Source organism: Eleginops maclovinus, chromosome 6, assembly GCF_036324505.1.
Source record: "Eleginops maclovinus isolate JMC-PN-2008 ecotype Puerto Natales chromosome 6, JC_Emac_rtc_rv5, whole genome shotgun sequence".
In the NCBI taxonomy this organism is placed as follows: domain Eukaryota; kingdom Metazoa; phylum Chordata; class Actinopteri; order Perciformes; family Eleginopidae; genus Eleginops; species Eleginops maclovinus.
The window spans coordinates 17,745,062-17,768,303 of record NC_086354.1 but is presented as its reverse complement, the minus strand read 5'-3'; the positions used below and the strand labels follow the sequence as shown (position 1 = coordinate 17,768,303).

Here is a 23,242-nt window from a genome sequence, read left to right as displayed (position 1 = left end):
TTTTAATTTGGTGAGAAACTGTGAAGCAATTGCAAACAGATGTGGTGAGAAAAGGGGAAGGGAAATTGGATTTTAAGAGTACTGAAAGCTCTGAGTTAAACCGATATTGGCTGAATATTCCCCTCAGCATCTGTACGCTGGCTCGTTTACAGTAGAGGAGCAGTGCAGGGAGCAGTGGAGCTTAGCATGGCGGGTGTAAAGATGCTGCTAGTTCGTGCAACTGTGAATGATAACAAAAGGGGGATAGTGGGCAGTGCATGCTGGAATATTCACATAATAGTCAAACCTTAAATAAAAACATAACATTGCAGGATAAATGTATGCAGGGTGAAAGGAAACAAAGGAAAAGCGTGGATGCGATGCCGAGTGAAACAATGCATCCCAGAAAGCACATATAGTACCTACCTTAATGTTGTCAAGCGAACACTTTTATCTGTGCATCTTCTTTACTGGAGACCCACTGATTTCCTCCACATCAGCCGAAGAGAAACATTAAAAAATAAACTGTCAATGAGCATTTTGTTTTCAGACGTGTTTGTAAAAAAAAAAAGAAACACTAAAAGCTCGAGGCTCAGCCCAGCTCGCTATGCTAGTGAGAACTATATTCTTCTTGTTTCCACAGACAGGCTATTATGTCTGTTCTTCATCAGGAACACAGCCTCATTTTGTGTAGCATTGCGCTAGCCATAAACGGCTAACCCGTAACGATATTTCTATCGCAAACCGGGGAGTGGAGATATGCTATGCTCATGATTTTCCGTCATCTTGCTGTGTTTTGGTGAGGATGGTAAGAAAGCAAAGAAAAAGGATGCTCTCAGTCTGAAGCAACGGGCAGGTCCCTGGCTCCTGCTGTCTACGGAAGCCCTGGTGGACCAGAATGCGTTCGCTTTTATTTCTGCTAGTATGATGGAAAGGAAGCTGGTCATTTTTGACAACCTACTTTTACTCTGAAATCCACAAGAAAGATCTCATAAAACACACACATATATATATATATAATCTCTTCAAAGTAATAATGTATATTTTTAATTGCATTTCATATTGGATGTAGCATGGTTAAAATGTTAAAATATGCAATTAAGGGTTTTGTTTTGCCTACAATGGACATTTATAGATATTTTAAAGGATGTTGTGCAAATGTGAGAGTTAGACATAATGCCAGATAAAAACAATACGCAAAATAATAAACCTTATATGTTTTGCTTTGTTTGTTTTTTGTGTAAAACCATATGTAAAGGTTTCTATGTCATTTTGTTTCCCTTTTAGTTAATTAAGTTAATTTTTGATCTGCCTTCACTAAGACCCGCCATAAACCGTTCTGAATTATCTGGCATCTTAAAAAAGAAATTCACAAATAGGCACTTTATTGCTGTGATAAGAGGCATATGGATCATTTTCAGAATGAGTAATTATATACTGATGTTAGTCTGTTCAATGTCACACGTTAATCGAGGTTAACAGCAAATCAACAAATGAATATTGTGTTGAATAATAACAGGGGCGGTGAGCTCAATTGTTTTCTAAAATGAGTTTCAGCACACAGCAGCAGATTAATCAGGACAGATGTTGTGGTTCTCTGCTCCATCTGGTGGAGGCATGTAAACATTACAGCTAACATTTTAGTGTTAATGAATACTGGACACTTGGTTAAAGTTATAGAGCTGATTAGAATCACGAGATACAAATCAGAAACAAAACATCTTGATTGGACAATTTTATTTTCTCAGTGACATTTATGAAGCCAGAAGGGAGGTCTGTACTTTTGTTATTATACACAATGTCAAAAACAATGACTTTATTTTCTGATCACCATCACATCAACATAATGCACACACGGTACCAACTACACTCACTGAAAGCCTGGGGTTTGGTACAGGGCCTGGTTTACCAAAGGAACGCTATTCTTTAATCACAAATCTATCATCAGGGCAAAGACAATTGTTCTGCTTTGACACCTTTGGGAGGCCAGGCCAAGATATGTTAAAGATAATCCAATTTACCAATGTCAAAATTCAGAGGAGGAAAATTACAGGAAAGATTTGAGACAACTTCCAATAATCCATGGTCTGTCATCTATACGAATGGAGTAATGCATAAAGAAAAACAGTGTTACCCAACGTGTTTCCATACAAACATGTTGCACTCTGTCGACATCAACTTTATTCTTCGGTCAGTCAAAGGCAGAGGAAACTTTAATTGTCAATAGGAAACAGCTTTAACACTGGACAGCTGTACGTTTTGTACAGGAACATTTAGATGACAGATTTAGAGATGGCTTTGTTGTGATGCAGCAAGGGTCCTATTTTGTCATTCAAATTGCACTCTACTCACAAGCAAAACTCAGATTTGCAAACACATTAAGCTTCTTTAAGGAATGTTATGTATAATTTGGGTAGGACTAGAACAGACATGTTAAGACAAGACAAAACAAGATATTTCAATAAAAAAAACATTTTGGGGAACTGAATGACGGGATGTTTATTTAGAGCATGTCTGCCACTGTCATCTTACTATATTCGGCCTCCCTAAGAGCATTCTTCAGTGACCATACTAATGATTTCAGATCAGTACTACAATTCGAAACTTCAGGTTCTCTGACACTTCTACAGTGAGAGACCTGACAAATACTATATTTGGGCCACTGTGTAGATCAATGTCCACTTGCTTATTATTAGCAAAGAACAGTTACAAAAACCAAAAAGAAAGAAAACAAGACAGACCAGGCTACAGTAATACACACACACAATGGTAAACACCCTCATGCTTCACAGGAAAAATGAAGATCACATGTCCAGCATACACACACGCACACACACACACAAATATTTTCAAATACTCTGGTGTCGTTTTTAACTCATTATTCATCAGAGTGGTCCGAGAAAAAGGATGTCGTGAAAATGCCCCGACTTTAATGTAATAAGGCTGCAAGTTGTATTTACAGCTGTCAAGTCTATACAGACAGGCTGATGTTAGGAAACAGATGTCAAATCCTACAATTCATTTACATTCTGCTTGCACTACTCATCAAGCTGAACTGAAGGAGGGATATAGGGATTCATTTATATCAAGAAATGCACATGGTACACTGGCATCTCAGGATTTTTTCCTTCCCTTTTCCTATTTCAACATTGATGTATCCCTCAAGACAAGACAGTTGGTTGTGGATGTACCACTCTTGCATAAATGATGGTTAAAAACAATACCAGGCAAATAGAGACATTTAAATAATTTACGATGTATTTACACAATAATCCATCTTATTTTCCAGCAGTGTCATTTCGTCTTCTCAGCATGGGAATGCATCCTCTAGTCACCCATCTTTACTTTCGATGTCTGAGGAAGAAAAAAAGAAAAGTTATTACAATTTAAAAAAAGGAACATCCACATAATTATATATCCAGTTAGACTTTTGGGGGAATAATCATCTTCTTTACAATGACATTTCTCAGAGGTCTGCAGCGTGGACATTAACAAAAGCCTATTGTTGCAAACACAAGCCGTGGATAGCTTCCTCCGCTAAGGAAAAGACGACAGATAATGAAGGCGTGGTAAAAAGAAGCAGCCGCCTGACTCATTCACCTGCAGAATGGCTACAATGACACCAAACAGGCCAATTGCACTGCCAAAGATTTCCACAATGAGGATCTTCACAAAGAGGCTGGCGTTCTGGGCGTCTGCCAGTGCTGCTCCGCTGCCAACGATGCCGACACAGATGCCACAGAAGAGGTTGGAGAATCCCACAGTCAGACCGGCTCCGAACATAGAGTAACCTGGTGGGACGGAAAATAAATGAATCAGTAACCTTTGTGCAAACTGGAAACAAAGAATAAGTGCTTTCTTGCTTTACTATGTTCGCCATGAGCACTAGCATTAGCATTGGCTATTCCTCCTGTAGTCTCTACACACATGCATTCAAACACATTTACGGTGACCTTGGGTTCATGAAAGGTGCTATAGAAATGTAACTTTATACAACAAACACAATTATAAATAGATCCCACAATATTTCATAGCATAGTTTCTTCTTCTTAAAAAAAATGGTTTATAATTAACATACATCCTTCTCTCAACTACATCCCTGTCAGGTTTGGAAAGAGAGTTAATTTAATTAAATAATAAATGCAAAAGCATGTTTTTAAAATATTGTTAAGCCTTTTTTATTAATAAGTAATACCATGATATCTTTAAGCCCAATATTTGATGAGTAAAATTAATTTGGGGTCTCTAAATTGTTAAAGATTCGGCCCAAACCCAACATTTTTAGAGAATATGTTTCATTTACGAGTTGCTTTCAGTAGCTTAATGTCTGTTCTCTTACCAGCCTGGTAGTTCCTTGCCCCGATGGTCTCAGGAGTTGTTCCGCTGAAGCTCTATAAGATGAAAGAGATTATTTTTTAGAGCCATACAGAAAACATCCTCGCTTTGTTGTTGAAATCATATTACACTTTTTAATGTCCTATATGTATAACGCTTTAATTCAGGCTGTGCCGTTTCATGCACAGTGCTCCCATCTGAAATACCCTATAGAAGCAAAATAGATACAGGCCCATTGTTCTTAATCAGGAACAAGAAAAACATGTAATGCTTACCTCTGCCATGTTGCTGATTACTATTGCCATGATGATCCCATAGATTGCTACAGCTTCACAGAAGATGATGCTAGAAGGAGGTATAAAAAAAAGAGAAACAAAGTGTTAGAAATATTTCAGTTCTTAAATAGGAAATGGTTCTCACAAGCAACTTTAAACTGACTTAATATACTGGCTAGGCTAAAGTCACTTATCGATGCTCAGTCACTGGTCACGCCAATGGCCAATAGAATTAGGATATAGGATTGGATTTCCTGATATGGGTTTTACTTAAAGTATTATAAGCACTGAGCAGATTATGCAGCTTCCCTTGTTTAAAGTTGCACTTCCTACTATCGAAGTTACGGAAATCAAAATATCTGTGTTTGTTCTTGAATTAACCTACCTGACCAAATTCTTGGTTTTAATTCGAGGGGCCTTGACACCACCACCAATGATGCTTGAGCCGGTGATGTAGATCCCCCTGGAAAACAAACAGAATAATCAGATAATAATCACACATACAACATGACTGAAATGATGAATAACAGTGGAGGAAAATGTTTGCCCTACAACTTTTTTTGTGTTATCTAAGTATCCCAGGGTTTCCCGCAGCACTTTACAGCTTAGGCGGCTGCCCAAGCAACGCACGCCTGCCGCCTTAACTAAGGTCTTCCAAAAAAAATATATACGAGTGATATTCGCCGTGTCGCTCTGTCTTGTTTTCTCTCATTCCAAACCAAGACCAACGCCAGCCTCCCTTCTCTGCAGAACTCATTTAAAAAAGTAATAATAGAGACATCTTGTATTTCATTAAGATGGAGAAGATAAGGTGTGTCATAAGGGGCTCAGCGTCCAGATTTTATAAAACATGGGGTCCTTTTCTAAATTACATAAAGGAACACCACACTTTCGATGTACCATAGATAATTTCGTAGCGTCTTATTTATATATTTTATTTATTTATTATTTTTTTCTTCCGTTTTTGGACATGGTGACTTGGGTGCATTTCTTTGAGATGTTTGATCACTGCAATCTCTGTTTGTTTTTTGTTTTGTTTTTTCAGTGTGTCTTTCTCTCTATACTATGCATTAATGTAAATTTATGTTTTGATATGACATTTTGTATGCTTATGTCTATGAAAACTTTAACAAAAAAAAAGTAATAATAAAAGAAAACGTGTCATGAATTGGAAAAACCAAAAATTGCAGGCTTTTTCATGCCATGAAGCAGGCCTATCTCACCCTGCTCTCTTTCTCTCTCTTGTAGGAATAAGGTTTTGAAAGCAGCAGTGCAAAGCAAAGCCAAACAATTCAGTGCAAGATTGGAGTTTTAAAAGCTGATATATTATAATATTTAATTTATACTACAATTGCTATTTTGTGGCGTGAGGCTATGGATCAGTCAAGCTTAATTGGCGCTCCTTTAAAGTCCTTTTTTTGTGAGACCGCTGTTGAAGGCAATTGTTGGAAATGTAAAAAGGAGGCTCATCAAATGTGTTAAGTTATACCGGACATTATAGCTTATTATTAAGCTCAACAACCTGAGAGACTAAAAGGAAACCAATCTATATCCAAAAGATGCTCAAAAGTGTTCCTATGTTGCAAAATCTAAGATTTTCCAGTTCCACATTTCCACATGATGATACTTTCCAGAGTGTTTCAAGAAAGAGGAAACTATTTAAAAAAAAAAAAATACAACCACATCGGTCTTACTTACACATACAAAAATAGCAATTTAAACTTTAGAGTTTTTTGTGTGAGCTACTCACCAGGCTGCTCCCACAACAGACAGAGAGATGGCCAAGCCAATGCCAAGATTGGCCCACATGAAAGGAGAAGTCTCTGTGAGGAACCTGAAGTAGAAACATAAGATGATGAAGACAATAATTTAAAAGAAAAAATCATGTGTAAAAGCAGAGAAACTGTAAATAATGCTTGGTTTTAGACCAATTCATTTTGATGTGACTTTTATACTGGCATATAATTAAAACAGCTACAAAACAAAAACAATAAATTGCAACAGCATTGCGCTATATTAAACAGCCATAAACTGGTATTTGTTATGAGGAACTAGCATAGTATTATTGCAATAGAGCAATCAAAGAAAAGTCAGTTTTGTAACCTTAACACTTTCTGTTTCTACTTTTCTGTAAGGGAATACTTTCAGGATTGGCTCATTTAGCTAAAAAGACAAGTTCTAATGGACTAATAGTGGACTGTTGCATTGCATGATCCAAAACCTAAGTTAGTACAGTGTATTTTATGCTTATGCAGAAATGTGTTATAAGTATAATGTTTGAATCCAATATTGCCTACCATGCCACATCAAAGCGGAATCCAAGGTCAAATATGGTATAGCAGATACCTATGGAAAAGAACATTTATTAAATGACATGGAAAAGTGAAAAAGGGTCGGTCAGATGCATATTTATAAGTAATCTTGGCTTTAATGTAGAGTTCAGCCCTTAAGGAGACATTTACAGTAGGTTACTGCTGTAATAAACGTTTTGTTCCTGAACCACGTGTAAATGTCACATTTATGTGCTAAAGTCATTCAGAGAAGTTGTTGCTTTGGTGTGATAGCTCACTCTCACGTGAACACTGCTGCAGTTCCTGTTCTGTCAGCTGTGTACAAAAACAGCGGCCAGCAACCCTTAGTTTAGCCAAATTAACCAACATAAACCATTAACAGAAAAACAACACGGGATGGCGTTATAACTCCCACTAGCGAAAGTCTCATCCTGGTCAACATAACTAGCAAACAATGTTGTCCAACGTGTAGACATCTGACATTTCTGCTGCAAACCTTAACGCTAGATATGAGCTACCTGACATTAGCTTTCAATACATGCTAACGGCTAACTGGGATGCAATATCAGGTTGCTTGTCTTAAATAATACCTACAATTCATTACGTCGAAAATACTCAACAACAAGGTTTGTTTTGCTGTTTTCGGGTATTAATTACCAGCATGAATGAATAATATTGTTCCCCAACATGAAAATTGTTACCTCTCAAGAGAAGCTAGCAAACAAAATGGAAACAGCCGCAAACACTCTTGTCCCATGATTTAGACAGGTCCCATTTTATAGCTGTCAAACACGAAACTAAACGGGCTTTGCCGTGGAGAAAGACATACTGACATGGCTGTTATCGTAGCAGACGTGTAGGAAACACAATTTGTAATTCATCGAGTAAAATATTCTGACAATTCCTTTAAGGAAAACATAATCTTACCGACGATTAGTATGGTGCTCCAGAAGGCCACAGTGACCCCCGTATACAGAATAGCGTGTCCGTTCATCATGCACTCTAGCAGCATCTACCCGGTGCTCTAACCTGCAGGATCAGAGAGATATCCTCGGCTCAAATATACAATTTGACGCCAGAAAAGTTAAGCGAACGAAATAATACTGTTTGAAGAATCCCTGAGTCGATGGAGCAGACACAGCATCAAAAGGAGAAGCTGGATGATGTCAGGTGATCCAGCTTGACTAGCATGTGACCGGAGCCTAGTGGGCTGCGTCCGGTTATCATTTTTCCAAATTAAGACGATTCCTGGCAATGTTAACTTAAATGTTTTTTTAATTCTTTGTACTTCACTAAAGACTGTATTGAAATGTTAGGTTAGGATACAATGCACTAATCTTGACATAGAATAAACAGTAAGAAAAGTCCTATTATTCTATGCGTCCTACCTGCAGCACGTGTAATGGACGCTAGGTGTCCCCTGTTCTTCTGTGCTGTAGTCGTGACTGATACACCAAGTCTAACTTACAGCACAAAATAACAGTGACATCTGTTTTTCAAACGTTCCCATAACCACTTATATGTCTATTTGCAGACAAAGAAACACAGGCCCCCACAATTTACAAATGTACCTGAATTAATGAAATTGTGTGACGATTCAACAGACACTGGAATTGCTGCCATAAATGTAGAGATACAGATTTAAGCAACATTTGGAATAGTCTCTTAAATTTTTACGGAGCTGTATGACTAGTGACGATCCACCAGAGGGAGTCCTTTCCATAACAATTCACAACATTCTTGGCATTCCTAGAGTTTTTTCTTATTGACTGTAAACAGATGAGATAAAACAGTTTGAGTGTAAGCTAATGTCAACTTTTATGAAAAAAAAATCCAAAAAAAAAATCAAATCAAGTCTTTGGCTAAAACAAAAAGGATATAAACCCTGTTTATAACCAAAGAAGGCTTTATTGAGGGAAAATCAAATAAATTAGAATTACATTTGAACATAATTCAAGGAACTATCTTTTGGCTGACAGAACAAAGAAATCCTGATTTCAATACTGGCTTTCTGTCAGTGCTTGTCCTTCGAGGATAGTGTCCCCACTCCCATTCTCATCTTGTAATTCTAGGCAATCTTTTTTTCACTGCAGCTTGAAATGGGATATATTTTGTTCTTCTTCCGTTAAAGGACCAGACATCAGTAAGAATTCATTGTTGGCAACCAGTGTTTCTCTCTGTTCTGAGTCTTCATACCTCAACCCCAGCAGACATTCAGAAATCCCAAGGCAACATTGTAGACACCAGAGGCAGAACAAAACTTTCCCTTTGCAAGAAGTTAAATGTTACTTTTTGCTTGTTACATTGTTTAATGTCATAAGGGTGTTTTTGACCTAGAAACAACTTGTTCTGGCGAATACAAGATATGCTTTGTACTATGTGTGATTGATGAAAGGGAAATATGATGCAGCACAGGTATGAAGTATCGTTACCAATCTTAATGACAGAGGTAAAGAATTATTTCAAGTTGAGATCTGATGCTTTCCATCTGTTCCTTTTCTGTGTTAGACAAAGGAAGAATGATTCCCTTAGCTTCAAACTGTCACTGCCGACTCTATGAGGTTATCTTTCAAAGAAAATCAATACCTAGCCATGATTGTGGTGCACAAAAAGGACAACATCCCTCTTTAAACACATGTAATCAACATATCAAAGGGGCTTACTGAACTATACCCTGGAAATGAACCTGCATGCTGGACACAGTAGTGTATAATCACAAAGCTTACATCAAAGAAGAAGTGCAACTTCTTTCATACATGACTGATTGGAGCACTTACAACAGAGCCATTAGTTTCATTTAATTGAAACAGAGTTCATTTTGAATCTCTGGACTAAACAACTCAAAAGTCTGTGTTCAGTAAATTAGAGGGAAAACAAAATCAATAAATTAAGCCTTAAGCTGTATTTTTTTCCTCATTCATATTTATCAAAGGGATGTTGAGCTTAAAAATAGGTTGATAAAAAAAGGAACTACTACACACTACTGCACACTTGTCTTAAGTGTATAGTATCCTATGTTCACAGTTAAGTAGTAGTTTTAGGATATTGTAGTTTATTTTCTTAATTTATTCACTAGTCATTTATAGATCTAAAACTGTCAGAATATAAAACAATTTTAAGCAGCCTTTCTAGAGCGCTATGCACATAAACAATTGTTGAAATTGTGAATTGACTTTTATTTTATTTTATTTACAACAGTTGATATTTCTTTCCATCTGACCTGCGGCTGTTTTTCTCTCACCTTACATCCTCCCCGCTCTTATCTTGACTGTCAGTCAATATTGTGAACTTGAAAAAGGCCAGACTTTATCTTCGCCCACACTTTGTAAAATACCTATTATCACCTTACTCTCTGCTCATGTCAAACAACAACATGTTCCTCCATGCCCTCTGGCTCTACGCCATGGGGTATCGGGTTGTTGGTGTGTCGAGACTGCTCTCTGCCTGAGAAGTGCACTTTGATTTGCTTGTTTTGAATAAATGATCAAAAAATAATTTCAACAGTAAAAAAAAAAAAAAGCGTGAACAAAATCAAACTTGTGCACACATCAGAACACACAGACCCAAATCACACATTGGTAAAGAATGCCTTTGATTGGATCTAATGTTTTATTTAATGTTTTTCTTTCTTGTATAAATGTGTCAATAGTTCTTTCAGACTTGCTTATTTTTATATAACTACTTGCAAATGTTTCTCATTATAGGAATCAATTACAAAAGTCAATGAGGAAACTAAATATATAGTCCAATGTATTTGTTGGAATGCAAGATCCAAACTAAGCACGGCACATAAACACCACAAACAAAGTCAGTGATGGTAGAAATACTCAGAAAATTCACAAAATTATAGAAAGCAAAAAGGACCAAAAGAGCAGAATGGCCGACTTTTAATTAGTGATACATTAACAGGCACAACTTAATCTTGCAGCTCTCAAATGTTATGCTTTACAGGGTAGCTTATGAATTTCAGTAAGGGAAAAATAAAATCTTAATCATATAAGCATTTTAAAACTAATATATTTTGATATTTTGTTGATTAATAATCTGAATCATAAAATAAACTAGTCACTAAAGTTATAAAATAATTGCAGTGGAGTAAGTAGTGGCCTAGTAGGCTTACAATATTAGCTTCTGCTATGACTAGAAGTAGCACTGTAATCTATCAGTCAAAGCAAGAGTATTGGTCATCTTACCCTTTTTTCTGAAACATTTTATAGAGTTGCACTGACACATTTTTATAAAACAAGACAATTCAAATTATAGCCAGCGTGAAACTATAAATGTCACTTCAGATTTGATCAGCCGTAGCTAGCTAGCTATCTTATTTAGGTAACATTTTCAAACTAGCCCCTATTCATGAGTAGAATTATACACAATAAAACAACCTTAAATATAAATTTAATGGCTAAGTACAGAATATTGTGCAAAACATGTAATCCTACGTATTCTTTTCAGCTAAGGAAATAAACTGCTTGACAATGGTTGCTGCTGTGTGTTATCAGCTAGTTGCTAACATTTGCATTCAGAAACTCAAGACACAGTATGTAAACCATACCCTTCGGTTCTTGTGTTTTTGGTTTTGTGGTTTTGGAAAGGCTAAGAAAAGACACCCGTTTCAACACAACTATTTTCAGCAGCTATTTTCTAACTGTGTTTAGTGTTTATAGTGCTATGCTATGGTTTCCAAATACCTTTGACTTTGAAAAGGAACAAATTCCCTTGTTTTTAAACCACAGGGCTGATTCTTCTTCGCATCTTACATAATGCAAACGTATTGAATCACCGTTTGGCAACCAAAAAAACAAAAGTAACTGTGAATATGCATGACTCACTGAACATAACATAAAAAACAGAACATTGGTTTTATTTCATAACCAACCCTATCATAAATCATATTAATGCATGCAGCGTAAAACACATTTTATTGTCCTAATAGACAGGTACAGATTCAAGGCACATTTCTTTGTATCAATGGCTCCAAGGACTTAGTGTCAATGAATGTGTTTACATGCACACCTCATTTTGTTAAATGGCCTTAAACCAAGTCTTATATGTTTGTGCTGCTCTTCTCAGCGCTATATGTATAAATAGATCAATCGAAATATTACCATGGCAACAAAACATGGTTAGAAAAGGTTATGTATGGGATGACGTGCCCACATGTATCAGCGCCCCAGGTTATGTGATATTCTAATATTAAGATTATATATGCCTTCATTGTTTTCTTAATAAACAGATGGATAGTATTTCAAATTAAAATAAAATTAATACATTCCTTTACGAGACTAATTAAGATACAATCACAATTCAAGGGGGACAAAGTGGTGTGATTAGTAGCAGCTATATAACATAAGTCAGCAAACAGCATAAACCAGATTAATGATATGGATATGCAATAATGCAAAATAATTAAAGTCAACGTTACATTTTTTCAGTGTTTAATATACAGTATGAAAGCAATATATAGCTGAATATGAAAATGTAATATGCTATTATATCAATATGGTATAGTTTAATATGCATAATAAATGTAGCATACTGCACATAAATCAGTCGAGGTAAATTGGAGATTGTGAGATTGTCCCAAGTGCCTGAACAGGATATTGTTCAGAATATGTCCTCTCTTTTCTGATCATTTCATCTTTTACAAATTGGTTTCAAACAAGTTAATGGAAACAAATGAAAAAAACAACAACAAATTGGTCACAGTGAACAAAATTCCTTTTCTTATGCTTAGTGACGCACTACCATAACGAGAGAGCACGTAGTGTTCGCACGTGTCATTTGTTTTGACCCAATTGACTCCCCCCATCTTTCATTTTGTGGACTCACTCTAAATACAAAGGTCCCCTCCTAAGATGATGGAAAATGCCATGGGTTTATAAAACAGACAGGGCAGAATGCATAAGAGTTTTTTTCAACTCAGCTCCATCATTAAAGCCCCATGAGAGTGTTTACATGCACAAAATCACTTACCTGTTATTTTCTAAGGTTTTGCCTTTTTAGGCTGATGCCATTTTGGGATTTATTACATACCCCTGATAAAAATTTAAAAAATCAGCCATGAGATAAAATTTGAATTGATTTAAACATGAATGTGATAGGTTTTCCAAAGTGACCCTAAGAACTCAATGCAGTGCAAAAAAAAAAAAAAGCGTTTCCAGGGGACACTAAGCAGTGCAACAGCCATCAATGTTTCTCCTGGAAACAGTATTATTTTTGTTGAGCTTTTTGCAGCACTTAGACCGAGTTTTAAATGCTGCATGTGTCATCAAATTAGGGTAGATATTACTCAATTTGCTTGTGTCGTGTCCATTCATGTGTGTTTGTGTGTGTTTGCTTCATCATAAAAATGAGGCTCTAATAAAGATGTAAGCTTTCACACAAACTGTTACTTGCACATCCAAGGCCTATTTCTGTTGATGTGATCATCATTTATTCACATCAGTGAGGCTATAATTGTTTTTGTGGATTCTACAGATGCTGTGTCCATCCACACAAATTAAGAATCTTAAGTAAAGTACATTGAGTCTAAATAATAGGCAGGAGTAAGCAGAAAAAAACTGTTCTTGCCTTAGGAGCTGCGTACATGAGCTTGTGTCGTATTTCAAAGAATCATTTAGTTCAGCTTTTTTGTGATTGTTGATGTCATGGCTCTGCTGAGAAAAACACATGAAAGGATAAGGTTATTTTTCTTACTCAAAAACCCTTTTATCCTTTGGGTCCAGACAATTATTACTTCAACAATAATGTGGGATATATTATACAGTGTTACCTTTAAAAAAAAAAAAATGAAGAAAATCGTACAAATTGTTACAAGGCAATATAAAGGTATCATTTTTTCGAACATGAAAACAAACACTAGTGGACATTGACCTGTTTGCCTCTATTATTGACTGTTCCTGCATCATGAATTGTGAAGCCCTTACTCAAATCGATTCAATTCATTGCCAAGTGCAGTCTTAGATTATCCCCCTTTAAAAGTAAGGACTGTGGTTGTTAATGCAGCATGATTGAGCAAATGAGTATCATCATGTGCCATTTCTTTAGTAAATTGTATAAAACAAATATCACGCTGTGTATAATCTATGAACCTGTTCCAATAATTTGAAAGTATAATCAACCACTGAATCAAAACCAATACTTAAATGAAAAGATCTACTCTGTAAAATGTATGAATATTATCCAACTATTTAATAATGTAATCAACTGTGGGCCTCCCTTCGGCTCAGCTTCGTTCCTCCATAAATCATCTGGCTGACGCTGGGTGTTTTGGCACAGCAGTCAGACAGAACCTAATGGTATCGATCCGTCTGGTCTGTGCAGACTAATGTCGAGATGCAGTGTAATTTTATTCACCATGTACCATATTTTACAGTTATGTCAATCCATGATGTGCACGAAAAGTTATCCTGTCTGTGTAGCCCTGTATATTATCATAGTAACCTATCACTGTGAATTTACACCTCCTGCCCTCATTTGCTTGTCACCTGCCCTTTTACATCTACTTAACTAACCTAACATTATGTCGGTTTGTAAAGTAACCCCTATTTTACAGTTAATGCTGCCGGTAGAGATATGACTGAGATATATTTTGAGAACATTTAGGATTTCTTTTGTTGAGAGAGACTAGCATCAAAGGACGGAACCTTAATTAGGCGAGACGAGAAAATGACATGACAAAATCTATTGTCTGTCCTCCTTCCGGCACTGCAGTGACTGCTGCAATGAGAGCGTGAAGCACCTCATCTGTCGTGATTGGTTTAAACAGGCTTGATGAGCCGAAGTCATGATGTCTCTGTTCTTTAAAGAAGCATTAGTGCTCAACAATGAACTGACTGGCAATTCAATTTGTGTGAACGGACTGTCTCTGTTCCTTCCCAGTCAGGACAGATTTGAATAGAAACACTCTTTTATCTGCTGCAAGATATTCTATTCCTCCTCATTCTATTATCTAAAAGGTTTTAGACGCATCTTTCAGCGTACCTCACCCTATGAAGATTAAAAGCCTCCCATTAGTTGCATTAATTGGATAGGCCAAACATCGCAGGGCGTTAATGGAGTTAAAGTTGCAATTATCAGCATCACAGAAAATATTTTAGTCATGAAACAGTGAGCTCATGAAAGCAAGTCATTAACTCACATTGTCAACATTGTTAATGATATAATTAGAGCAATTTTAGTATGAAGTGTTCTTTTTAAAAAATCTTTTAAAGCTTGTAAATCAAAAAGGAACAACTGAATGTACATTAGAGCAAGACACTTAATAGTCATTTGGTCGCATACAACTCAAATACACAATTCATAATTACCAATTCATTGCTTAAAACAAGAGTTGTTGTGTTCTAAATGTCCTTAAGTTCTTCTATGGGTTAAAGATAACACGCTATTGAAAATGTATACTGGAATACTCATTCAACTTATGAATGAATTTATAAATAAGGATATGCTTTGGACTAAAGAAGAACACAAATAAACTACAACCTAATATCACAAAACCTTGATTTCATCCTCCATTATTTTAACTCACACAAAAGAAGTAATTTTCTGCTTTCAGCCAGGTAATAATCTTTCTCTTACCCACACCACGTGAGTCTATAAAAGTGCCGGGACTATTCATGCAACTTTGTGTTAAATCTGGTGGCTAAGCCTCATCTCCAGCATCTGCAGCTTTTACAAAACAGAGTAGGTCATTTGTGTACAGCCTTTGACAGCTCCGTGATGCCGATTGGAATTCAATCCAGCCTCCAGCTCGTCCCTCAGCGTTATGAAGGACAATTAAAGTTCTTATATGAATTTGTTTTGTACAAAGACTTGGTTGATTATGTAGATGATTACCTGTTTCCATCTGCCATCCATCATAATATTGACATGCTTATTTGTGTTCCTAATTGATATGTGGTGCAGCATGTGATATTCAATCAGTAAGAAGTTAACAAAGACAGAAATCAATTTCCCTATATTTTTTATCCTTCCTCCGTAAATGGCTCTGTATACTTTTTGAAATTATGAGTTGATGTGTTTGTAATTCTGCAAAGAACATTTTAAATAAACACCTTGACATCATAAGTGGACATTCAAAGTAGAGTGAGGTCCATTAAACCTACGATTGGTGGTTCGATGTGGAAGTGTCCTTGAATGAGACCTCTCACTATCCCTAACGGTCGGGCCAGTGCCAGTGTGTGAGTGTGTGAGTTAATTAAAGTGCTCAGGTGGAAAAGTGATGTATAAATTCACCCTATTTATTGTATTGTTTGTTTAGGAGCTACCTCTTTGAAATCGAGTGTGTGCATGTGTTCTTAGGGTGACAAGTCCCCAAAAACTATATCAGGGCATGGATGAATCCTCAAAACGTATGCTATTGAATTTGCATGTTGCTTTTCAACACTACAGTATAATGGGTTTCTACGGTCAAATTCACATGTTTAACAGTGTACGGGGGTAGTCCTCACAGACAAAAATTGTTACATGCAAGCTCTTTGGGATCTTTTGCAGCCTATAGGATAAAGAGAGAGTATATTGTACCTGGGACATGACTAGTATTTTTAGTTGCTGCTCTCTGTACAGTATTGCCATGGGAAATGTTAAGCTATCATAAAAGCATGCTTAAAACGATCATATGTTGTGAGAAATGATCGTATTGAGAGTCCTTACCACTCTAACAAAACTATACATGTAGTACAGCATTAGACATAATGGTTCATACAGCGCAAAGAGAGCAAAATGATCGTATACACAATAATAATAATGCATCTGGCAACACTTCATATTCATAAAAGTGGCAAAATGGAGCTTTACTTTTAATTTGATTGAAAACATTAAGTTGTGCAAGAGAAAATATTCTCAAAAGAAACTGAAAAAGTAGACTTAACTCAAATATTTACAAAACTCAGAGCAACAGAAACAATGTCAAGTTCAAACCAGCATTGTGCTGAAAAATATCAATTCTGATGTTGAAAATGAAGCGATATAACATTTTATTTTTAAACTGCAACCCACACAGACATTTCACCATTTAAATTAAACTAAATAAGAGATATTGTCTTAAACCAAACAGGCAAGATGTTGACATACTGTACTTAATATTATATAACATTGCTGGTGAGACCTACACATGCCTTCACACATTTTAATTCAAGTCACATCCTTCACCCTTTCCTTTTCTGTCACTCAATTGCCCTCCCACACTAATACATGTGGATATTTCTACTGGATACGCATTTCCTGTCAGGGCTCCATGTCTTGCACTTCTCCTTCATTTGAAAAGAAAACATCCCCTGGGATTGCTTTAAAAGGTTATCACGAATGCACAAACACAGACGTGACAATGTGAGTGTGTTAAGATTCCCCACGCAGCATATTTTCATTCTTTTTGCTCCTGCTGTGGGTATGTGTGTAGATTGGTGCCTATGTGCTCACAGTAGGTTTAATGCATCTTTAACACCAAAAAATGCCTTCTGGTGTGGGTATGGGAATCGGCGCCCTTGGATAACAAAGTCTGCCTGCTCATACACAAACACACATTCTGTTTATAAAAATATATATATATATATATATATATATATATGATAATGTGGCTGCAACTTATCTGATGTTCTGGCTGCTTTAGGCATGAGGTTTTTTTGCACATGCAAGACGTGGAAAATAAAAGGCTTTAACCTACAATATACTCTCTCTTTATCCTATAGGCTGCAAAAGGTCCCAAAGAGCTTGCATGTAACAATTTGTGTCTGTGAGGACTACCCCCGTACACTGTTAAACATGTGAATTTGACTGCAGAAATCCATTATACTGTAGTGTTGAAAAGCAACATGCACATTCAATGGCAAAAACTGCAACCATACTGCGTAAATTGAAAAAGCCAATAAAATAAACCAAAACTTATCCTTCGACAGAAAATAAATCTGCCACATTATTTTAATGAGCAGACAATTCTCTGGTTCTCTTGTGTGATGATCTGCTGCTTTTGTACCGCTGTTTGGATAAAACAAGACATTTGAAGATTTTTCCATGGGCTTTTGAAATGGCAATCAGTGCTCTTCAAAACTTTCAAAAATAAGAATGATATCATGAAATTATTCATCAGATTAGTTGGTTATTAACATAATCATTGGTTGCAGCCGTTAAGCTCTTAACTCAAGTCCTCTCTCCTTTTAGGTTTTTTTCATTTTGATTTTACTTGTGAAAGTCTGACACGGCAAAGGTAATTGAGCTCAAGATGTAAAACCGCCCAAGAGCTGATAGAAACTGCAGTTTCAGGGGGTAATTCTCATTGGGTTTGCTAGTACGATTATATATAAGCATTTCATACATTTTTTACATGATAATATTGATTAGTGCAGCTGTAATTAAAGCCCTATCAATGTACTTGATCAATTCGATTGATTTTAAACCGTTACTTTGACAGTGTACAACAAAGCAGTCATGCATATCTAATGCCCTGGACGTCAAGCCAACTCAAGCAGTTGATTTTAAACTTCAATCTTCATTTATAGTCTACTAGTGTTTCTTTGCCCATAGTCTAATCTTCTCTCTCGCAAAAAAAACCTTAAATTCAACCACTTTTCTCCTGTGTAACTCTGCCTCCCGCCTGTCTTCCTTACCTAACCTGTTTCACTTCCCCCTCTCTCTGCTTTCTTTTCGTTCAAATCTCTCTTCGCCACTGTCTGTGTTTACTCATTCCCTATCCATTGCCTCCTCTGTGACTTATATCGATGGAATTGAAAGTTCAGGTTCTCAGTCCTCAGAATGTCAAATAAAGTGTGAGCTGCCCAACCACAGACTGAGCGCCGACCCGGGGAAAAAAACAATCAATGTACGCTGTCTGTTTCTCTCTCACCTGTGTAATGAGATTTAATCCGAGCTATGCGGATCTGTTCACTTGCTACCTTGTCTTTCTGTGGACGGCTCAAAGACATGTCTGAACTCCGAAAAAGCACCGTCTCATAGAAAATGTACATTTATATAAATCACCTTCAAAGTCAGTTATCAGTAACTTTACATTGACATATTTCATGTATTTATGTAGGTGCATAAATGTAACGCTGAGTCTTAAACCAATCCACATCGTTATTGTAAATACTATATGAACATGATTTCTAGCAGACATTATTGGAGAAATTGTAAGACGTTCAGTTAATGATACTGTCTTTTAGTACTTGAGATTAAGTATTTCAATTAAATAATTTAACTGAATGCACACCTTGCATGCACATTACTGCTTCTATTTCACAAGTTCTTTACATTCTGAATACTGTGGAGTCTGGACTGTCTTCTATTATGTTGTTGTCACTGGAGGCACACTTTATATTTTATTTTCTGAGATTTGAATGCTGCGCTGTCCATGTAGGTGTTCCAAAGTAATTTGTCTACAAGGTTGGAAGTATTCTTGCATTTTGTGGCCGCCACATGCTTATTTATGTTCTCTTTTTTATATAATGATATTTTCTAGTACCTTTTTTTAAAAACTGCTTGGTGTCTGTGCTTATTTGGGGCTTCAGATAAACAACACCTTCTTTCTGTGTATAGATCTCAGTCGTATTTTTATCACCCAACGTAAGCCATACATCTATTTTTTAAAACCTACTGCAATATTGTTTCCAATATTGTTTCCATCTGGACAAATGAAATTTCTAAATGTCAAAGTATATTGACAGCTCCCACATTGAATAGACTGTAAGGAAACATTGATATTTGTTTGAATCTGTCTGTGAACTTAACCGTCTGGTAGAATTGTGTCCAACTGTAAAATGGTCAGACTGTGACTGAAAGTGATTTATGCAACCTTGATTTAAAGCTACATACTGTAATTTCACTTAATCAAAGGAATCACTGGAAAATATATGTGTGTTGTTCTCCTCCATCACACCGTGGAATTAATAACTGGTAAACAGTTGTTGAACAGCAATCAAAACACCCACCTGAGTTAACGAGAGGCTCCACTTCACCTGTGATTGTCTGGTCTCATTATCCCTACAGTGGGAAATGCCACACTTAACATAATTGCTTTTGTTTTTATACGAATGCAGGCTGCTTCTGTTCTTTTGAGAGAGGCCTTAACAGATGGAAAATATATATCAATGTATGCTGTCTCTTTCTGATTTGCCTGTGCTGTTACACCAGAATTATTCTTACTGGCACAAATTGCCAGTAATCCATGCAGTAGGCCAACTTCTGATAAAGACAAAGGAAAAAATCAGCAGCACAGGGGTGTTTAATCCAGATATGCTCAGTCAGAGATGACAACGGATCCATGCACGCTGCTGAAATTGCTTTAGTTCTGCTGCAGAGGTTCATTTTGGATTATTTATGGTCCCTGCAGACAGAAAGTGTGATGCCAGCTCAATGTATGTTGCTGAAAGACTAAATGTGCATCATTAGACCAGACAAGGCTCCTCTTAACACAAGTTGAAAAAAGGTTTTGATAAAGACTGGGTTTTATTATTTTTTTGCAATTCATTTAATATTGATGCATAAAAGTTTAACACACCTTGAGGCGTTTTCTAAATGATATGGAGAGAAAGTCAAAGAGCAAGGTGTGGGTTTTCAGGGACAAGTGATACTTTCATAAGTGTTGCTGTTATGTTATGTAATTATTCAGTACAGTACTCCAGTAATATGTACACAACTGCATTTGCAGACTGCCAACCTTGACAAACAGAATTTAACCTGACAGTACCTGACTGCCGGGCTCATGTTTCTTGGCCCTAAAACATTTAAAACCCATCTCTCAATGAAATCTTCATTGAGAGCTTTCAGGGTCTACTGATGGATTACCAGAACAACACAGAAGATGTTCTGCCTGACTTACACTAGATTGTACCTTAGTACTGTTAATACAGTACACTGTGAACTCTTACGTAATCAGCTGCATCAAAAGAGCTTTAATACACTAATTCCAGGAACATAATAGACAATTTCAAGCAATCAGACCCCCAACAATTGTATACATATCAACACCCAGGAGCTGTTCATTGTGCAAGCTACATATAGTCCCTAACTGATTTCTTACAGGAAGAGATGTTCACTATTCAATTACCACAGGAGAAGGAGTCAAAACTACATGTTGCTTGTTGGACGTCTACATCTACTTGAAAAGGTGGAGGTGTTTCAGACAAAAGCTCACCAAGTACATCCTAGTAGAAGCTGCAGGAAGGACAAAAATGCATCGTTGCCTTTTTGTTCTGGTCCACTTTGTGTTCACTGTTGTTTATCGGGTGTCTCACATGTGCATTGACAGGCAAATCTTTCAATGGAAAGTTCTGAGGATTGTTATCCTGCATCAACGTGGACCCCTGTAGGGAAATCCTTTTTTTTACAGACTGACAGCTAGTCACGTAGGACTATACATACTGTGTTAATTAAGGTCTTCTGTAGGGAAAGTAGCCTTTGATTATGCATCTAGAGTTGGTTCTCAGGGCTTTGAAGAAGGCCAAATTAGATCCTCTGGAGTTAGTATTAGTCAACAGTTCTACCTTCGGAGGCTCGTTCCAAGAGGTGGAAAGAATGGAGGCTGTTTCTGTCAATCAGCACTTGGAGGTTCTTGCTTGTTGGTGTATTCATAATTCAGTGGATGGGTATAAATTGTCCCACATATGAAGCGACTCCTACTGTGCTGGCACGAGTGATTCTTCTTCCCTGTAGGATCTTGTAGGGCTGGCAAGCTCTAAGCATCTGTTGCCTTGGCTTGAAGCAGCAGTTCTTGCATCTGGCTTAGTGTGTGCATAATGTACATATGTTAATATTTAATTTGCATTAGAAGGCAGCACCTGGAGTTTTCTTTGGAGGAATCATTAAATTGTTCATTTTTGTTTAGGAGGAGGTAAACTGCTTCCAGTATAGTTTAACCCATCAGTTTTTTTCAGTTTTTGATTGCTTGACACAACACTTAATTTGCTTTTGTATGATCGTCAAATGCCCCTGTGATGAGTTACACAATTACTGAATTGGTTGGTAATCACGCAGTTAAGCGAGATGCATAATTTCTAAATGCTCTTAATGTATTTCATTTTTGTAAAGCACTTGGAATTGCCTCGTGTTGAAAGGTGCTATATAAATAGACTTGCCTTGCCTTGCCTTCAGCTCATAATATCTTTAAGGAAGTATGAAAAAATACCAAAACATTTCTTATTTGTTTCTAATTATATTTTCTATCCGGCCATAAATTGTTAGGTTTTCTTGTTCAGGTGTGGACAAGCTATTACCAATAATAATAGAAATGTAACCATTTATATTATAAATACATCATGAATAAAGATGTTTGGGTGATGTTTTGAAGGTGCATATAGTTATTTATGGGTATGAGTTTCACCCACTATGTGTATCCAAGCTTACAGGGTTAAGCCTGACAATTATACATTCTTTCTTTGTACGGGTCTGTTTTCTATGTCAGCTGCAGAGGTTACACGATAGCAATTCCTTGTGGAACTGAATGAGAAGAGAAAGATGGAGAGCGTGTTGATTTTGGGAATTTTGAAGAGAAAGAGAGAGGGGGATAATGTTGCTAGGAGACCTTGACATCAGCTATTTATCCCTGAAATCATGCTGTAGCCCACGTGCTGACAGTGTGTGTGTGTGTGTGTGTGTGTGTGTGTGTGTGTGTGTGTGTGTGTGTGTGTGTGTGTGTGTGTGTGTGTGTGTGTGTGTGTGTGTGTGTGCGCCTCCTCTCTCCACTGCATCAGTGTGTGTCCTTGCTCCTGCTCGTACTATAAAGCCGCCAGCATCTCCTTCGCTCTGCTCTCCGCTCAAGTCAAGGCTGTCTTACAGTCAACTCAGCTGTGCCTGGAGAATTTACAATGGCTCGAGAGCTTTCCTTTTTTTTTATATCACAGACGGATTTTGGCAGCCATACATTTGTCAAGGTTATGGAGCAAAAATCAACTCCCACACAACCCCGGGTCTACTTTCTTTGATTCAAGGGACTCTTGAATGAAAGGTTAAGACAGATTGAAAAATGCTTGAACCTACGGCGACGAAGAGCTGTGGAACGAATTACGCTGAAAATGAAATCATGGAAGCAGTCAAGCAAAGTGGATTGATCATTGTAGTTTTTGTATTTGAGGACTGAGCTCAAAGAAGACATCTGTCTGCCTCGCAGCATACACTCTGCACCTCCAGAACAAATCCCTGGGGCTGCTTGCTGGGGGGCTCGCCTATCTCACGAGTGAGCAACACAGCATGCTGTGGCGTCAGAAGGACAGTTTTTTTTCTCTCGTCCAGCTTCTACTATTCTGTCCATTATGTTCCTGCCTTTATCTGCACTGGAATGACCACTTATCTGCAACTTGAGGGGTCTGACCAATCTTGTGTGTTCCCATTTTCCCTCTATCTCTTCCCATTTAGAAAGCAAGCTTTTTCTTCTCT

The 23,242-nt window shown here is 37.0% G+C and overlaps 2 protein-coding genes across 2 annotated transcripts in view; both read right to left on the bottom strand.

Annotated features, from left to right (window-relative positions):
• b4galt2 (UDP-Gal:betaGlcNAc beta 1,4- galactosyltransferase, polypeptide 2) overlaps window positions 1–824 on the bottom strand; it is a 125,995-nt gene extending 125,171 nt beyond the window's left edge. Inside the window, exon 1 of the mRNA XM_063886315.1 lies at window positions 406–824. The gene's annotated coding sequence lies outside the window, so the exon portion shown is untranslated. The remainder of the gene's footprint in view (window positions 1–405) is intronic.
• An 877-nt stretch (window positions 825–1,701) lies between these two features.
• atp6v0b (ATPase H+ transporting V0 subunit b) lies at window positions 1,702–8,080 on the bottom strand. Its single transcript, XM_063885821.1, has 8 exons — window positions 7,808–8,080; window positions 6,887–6,935; window positions 6,340–6,423; window positions 4,975–5,052; window positions 4,590–4,659; window positions 4,319–4,370; window positions 3,580–3,770; window positions 1,702–3,333 (listed from the first exon to the last, which is right to left on the bottom strand). The coding sequence occupies exons 1-8, from the start codon at window positions 7,890–7,892 to the stop codon at window positions 3,307–3,309; spliced, it is 636 nt and encodes a 211-aa protein (XP_063741891.1). The 5' UTR covers window positions 7,893–8,080; the 3' UTR covers window positions 1,702–3,306.
• Window positions 8,081–23,242: the final 15,162 nt, after the last annotated feature.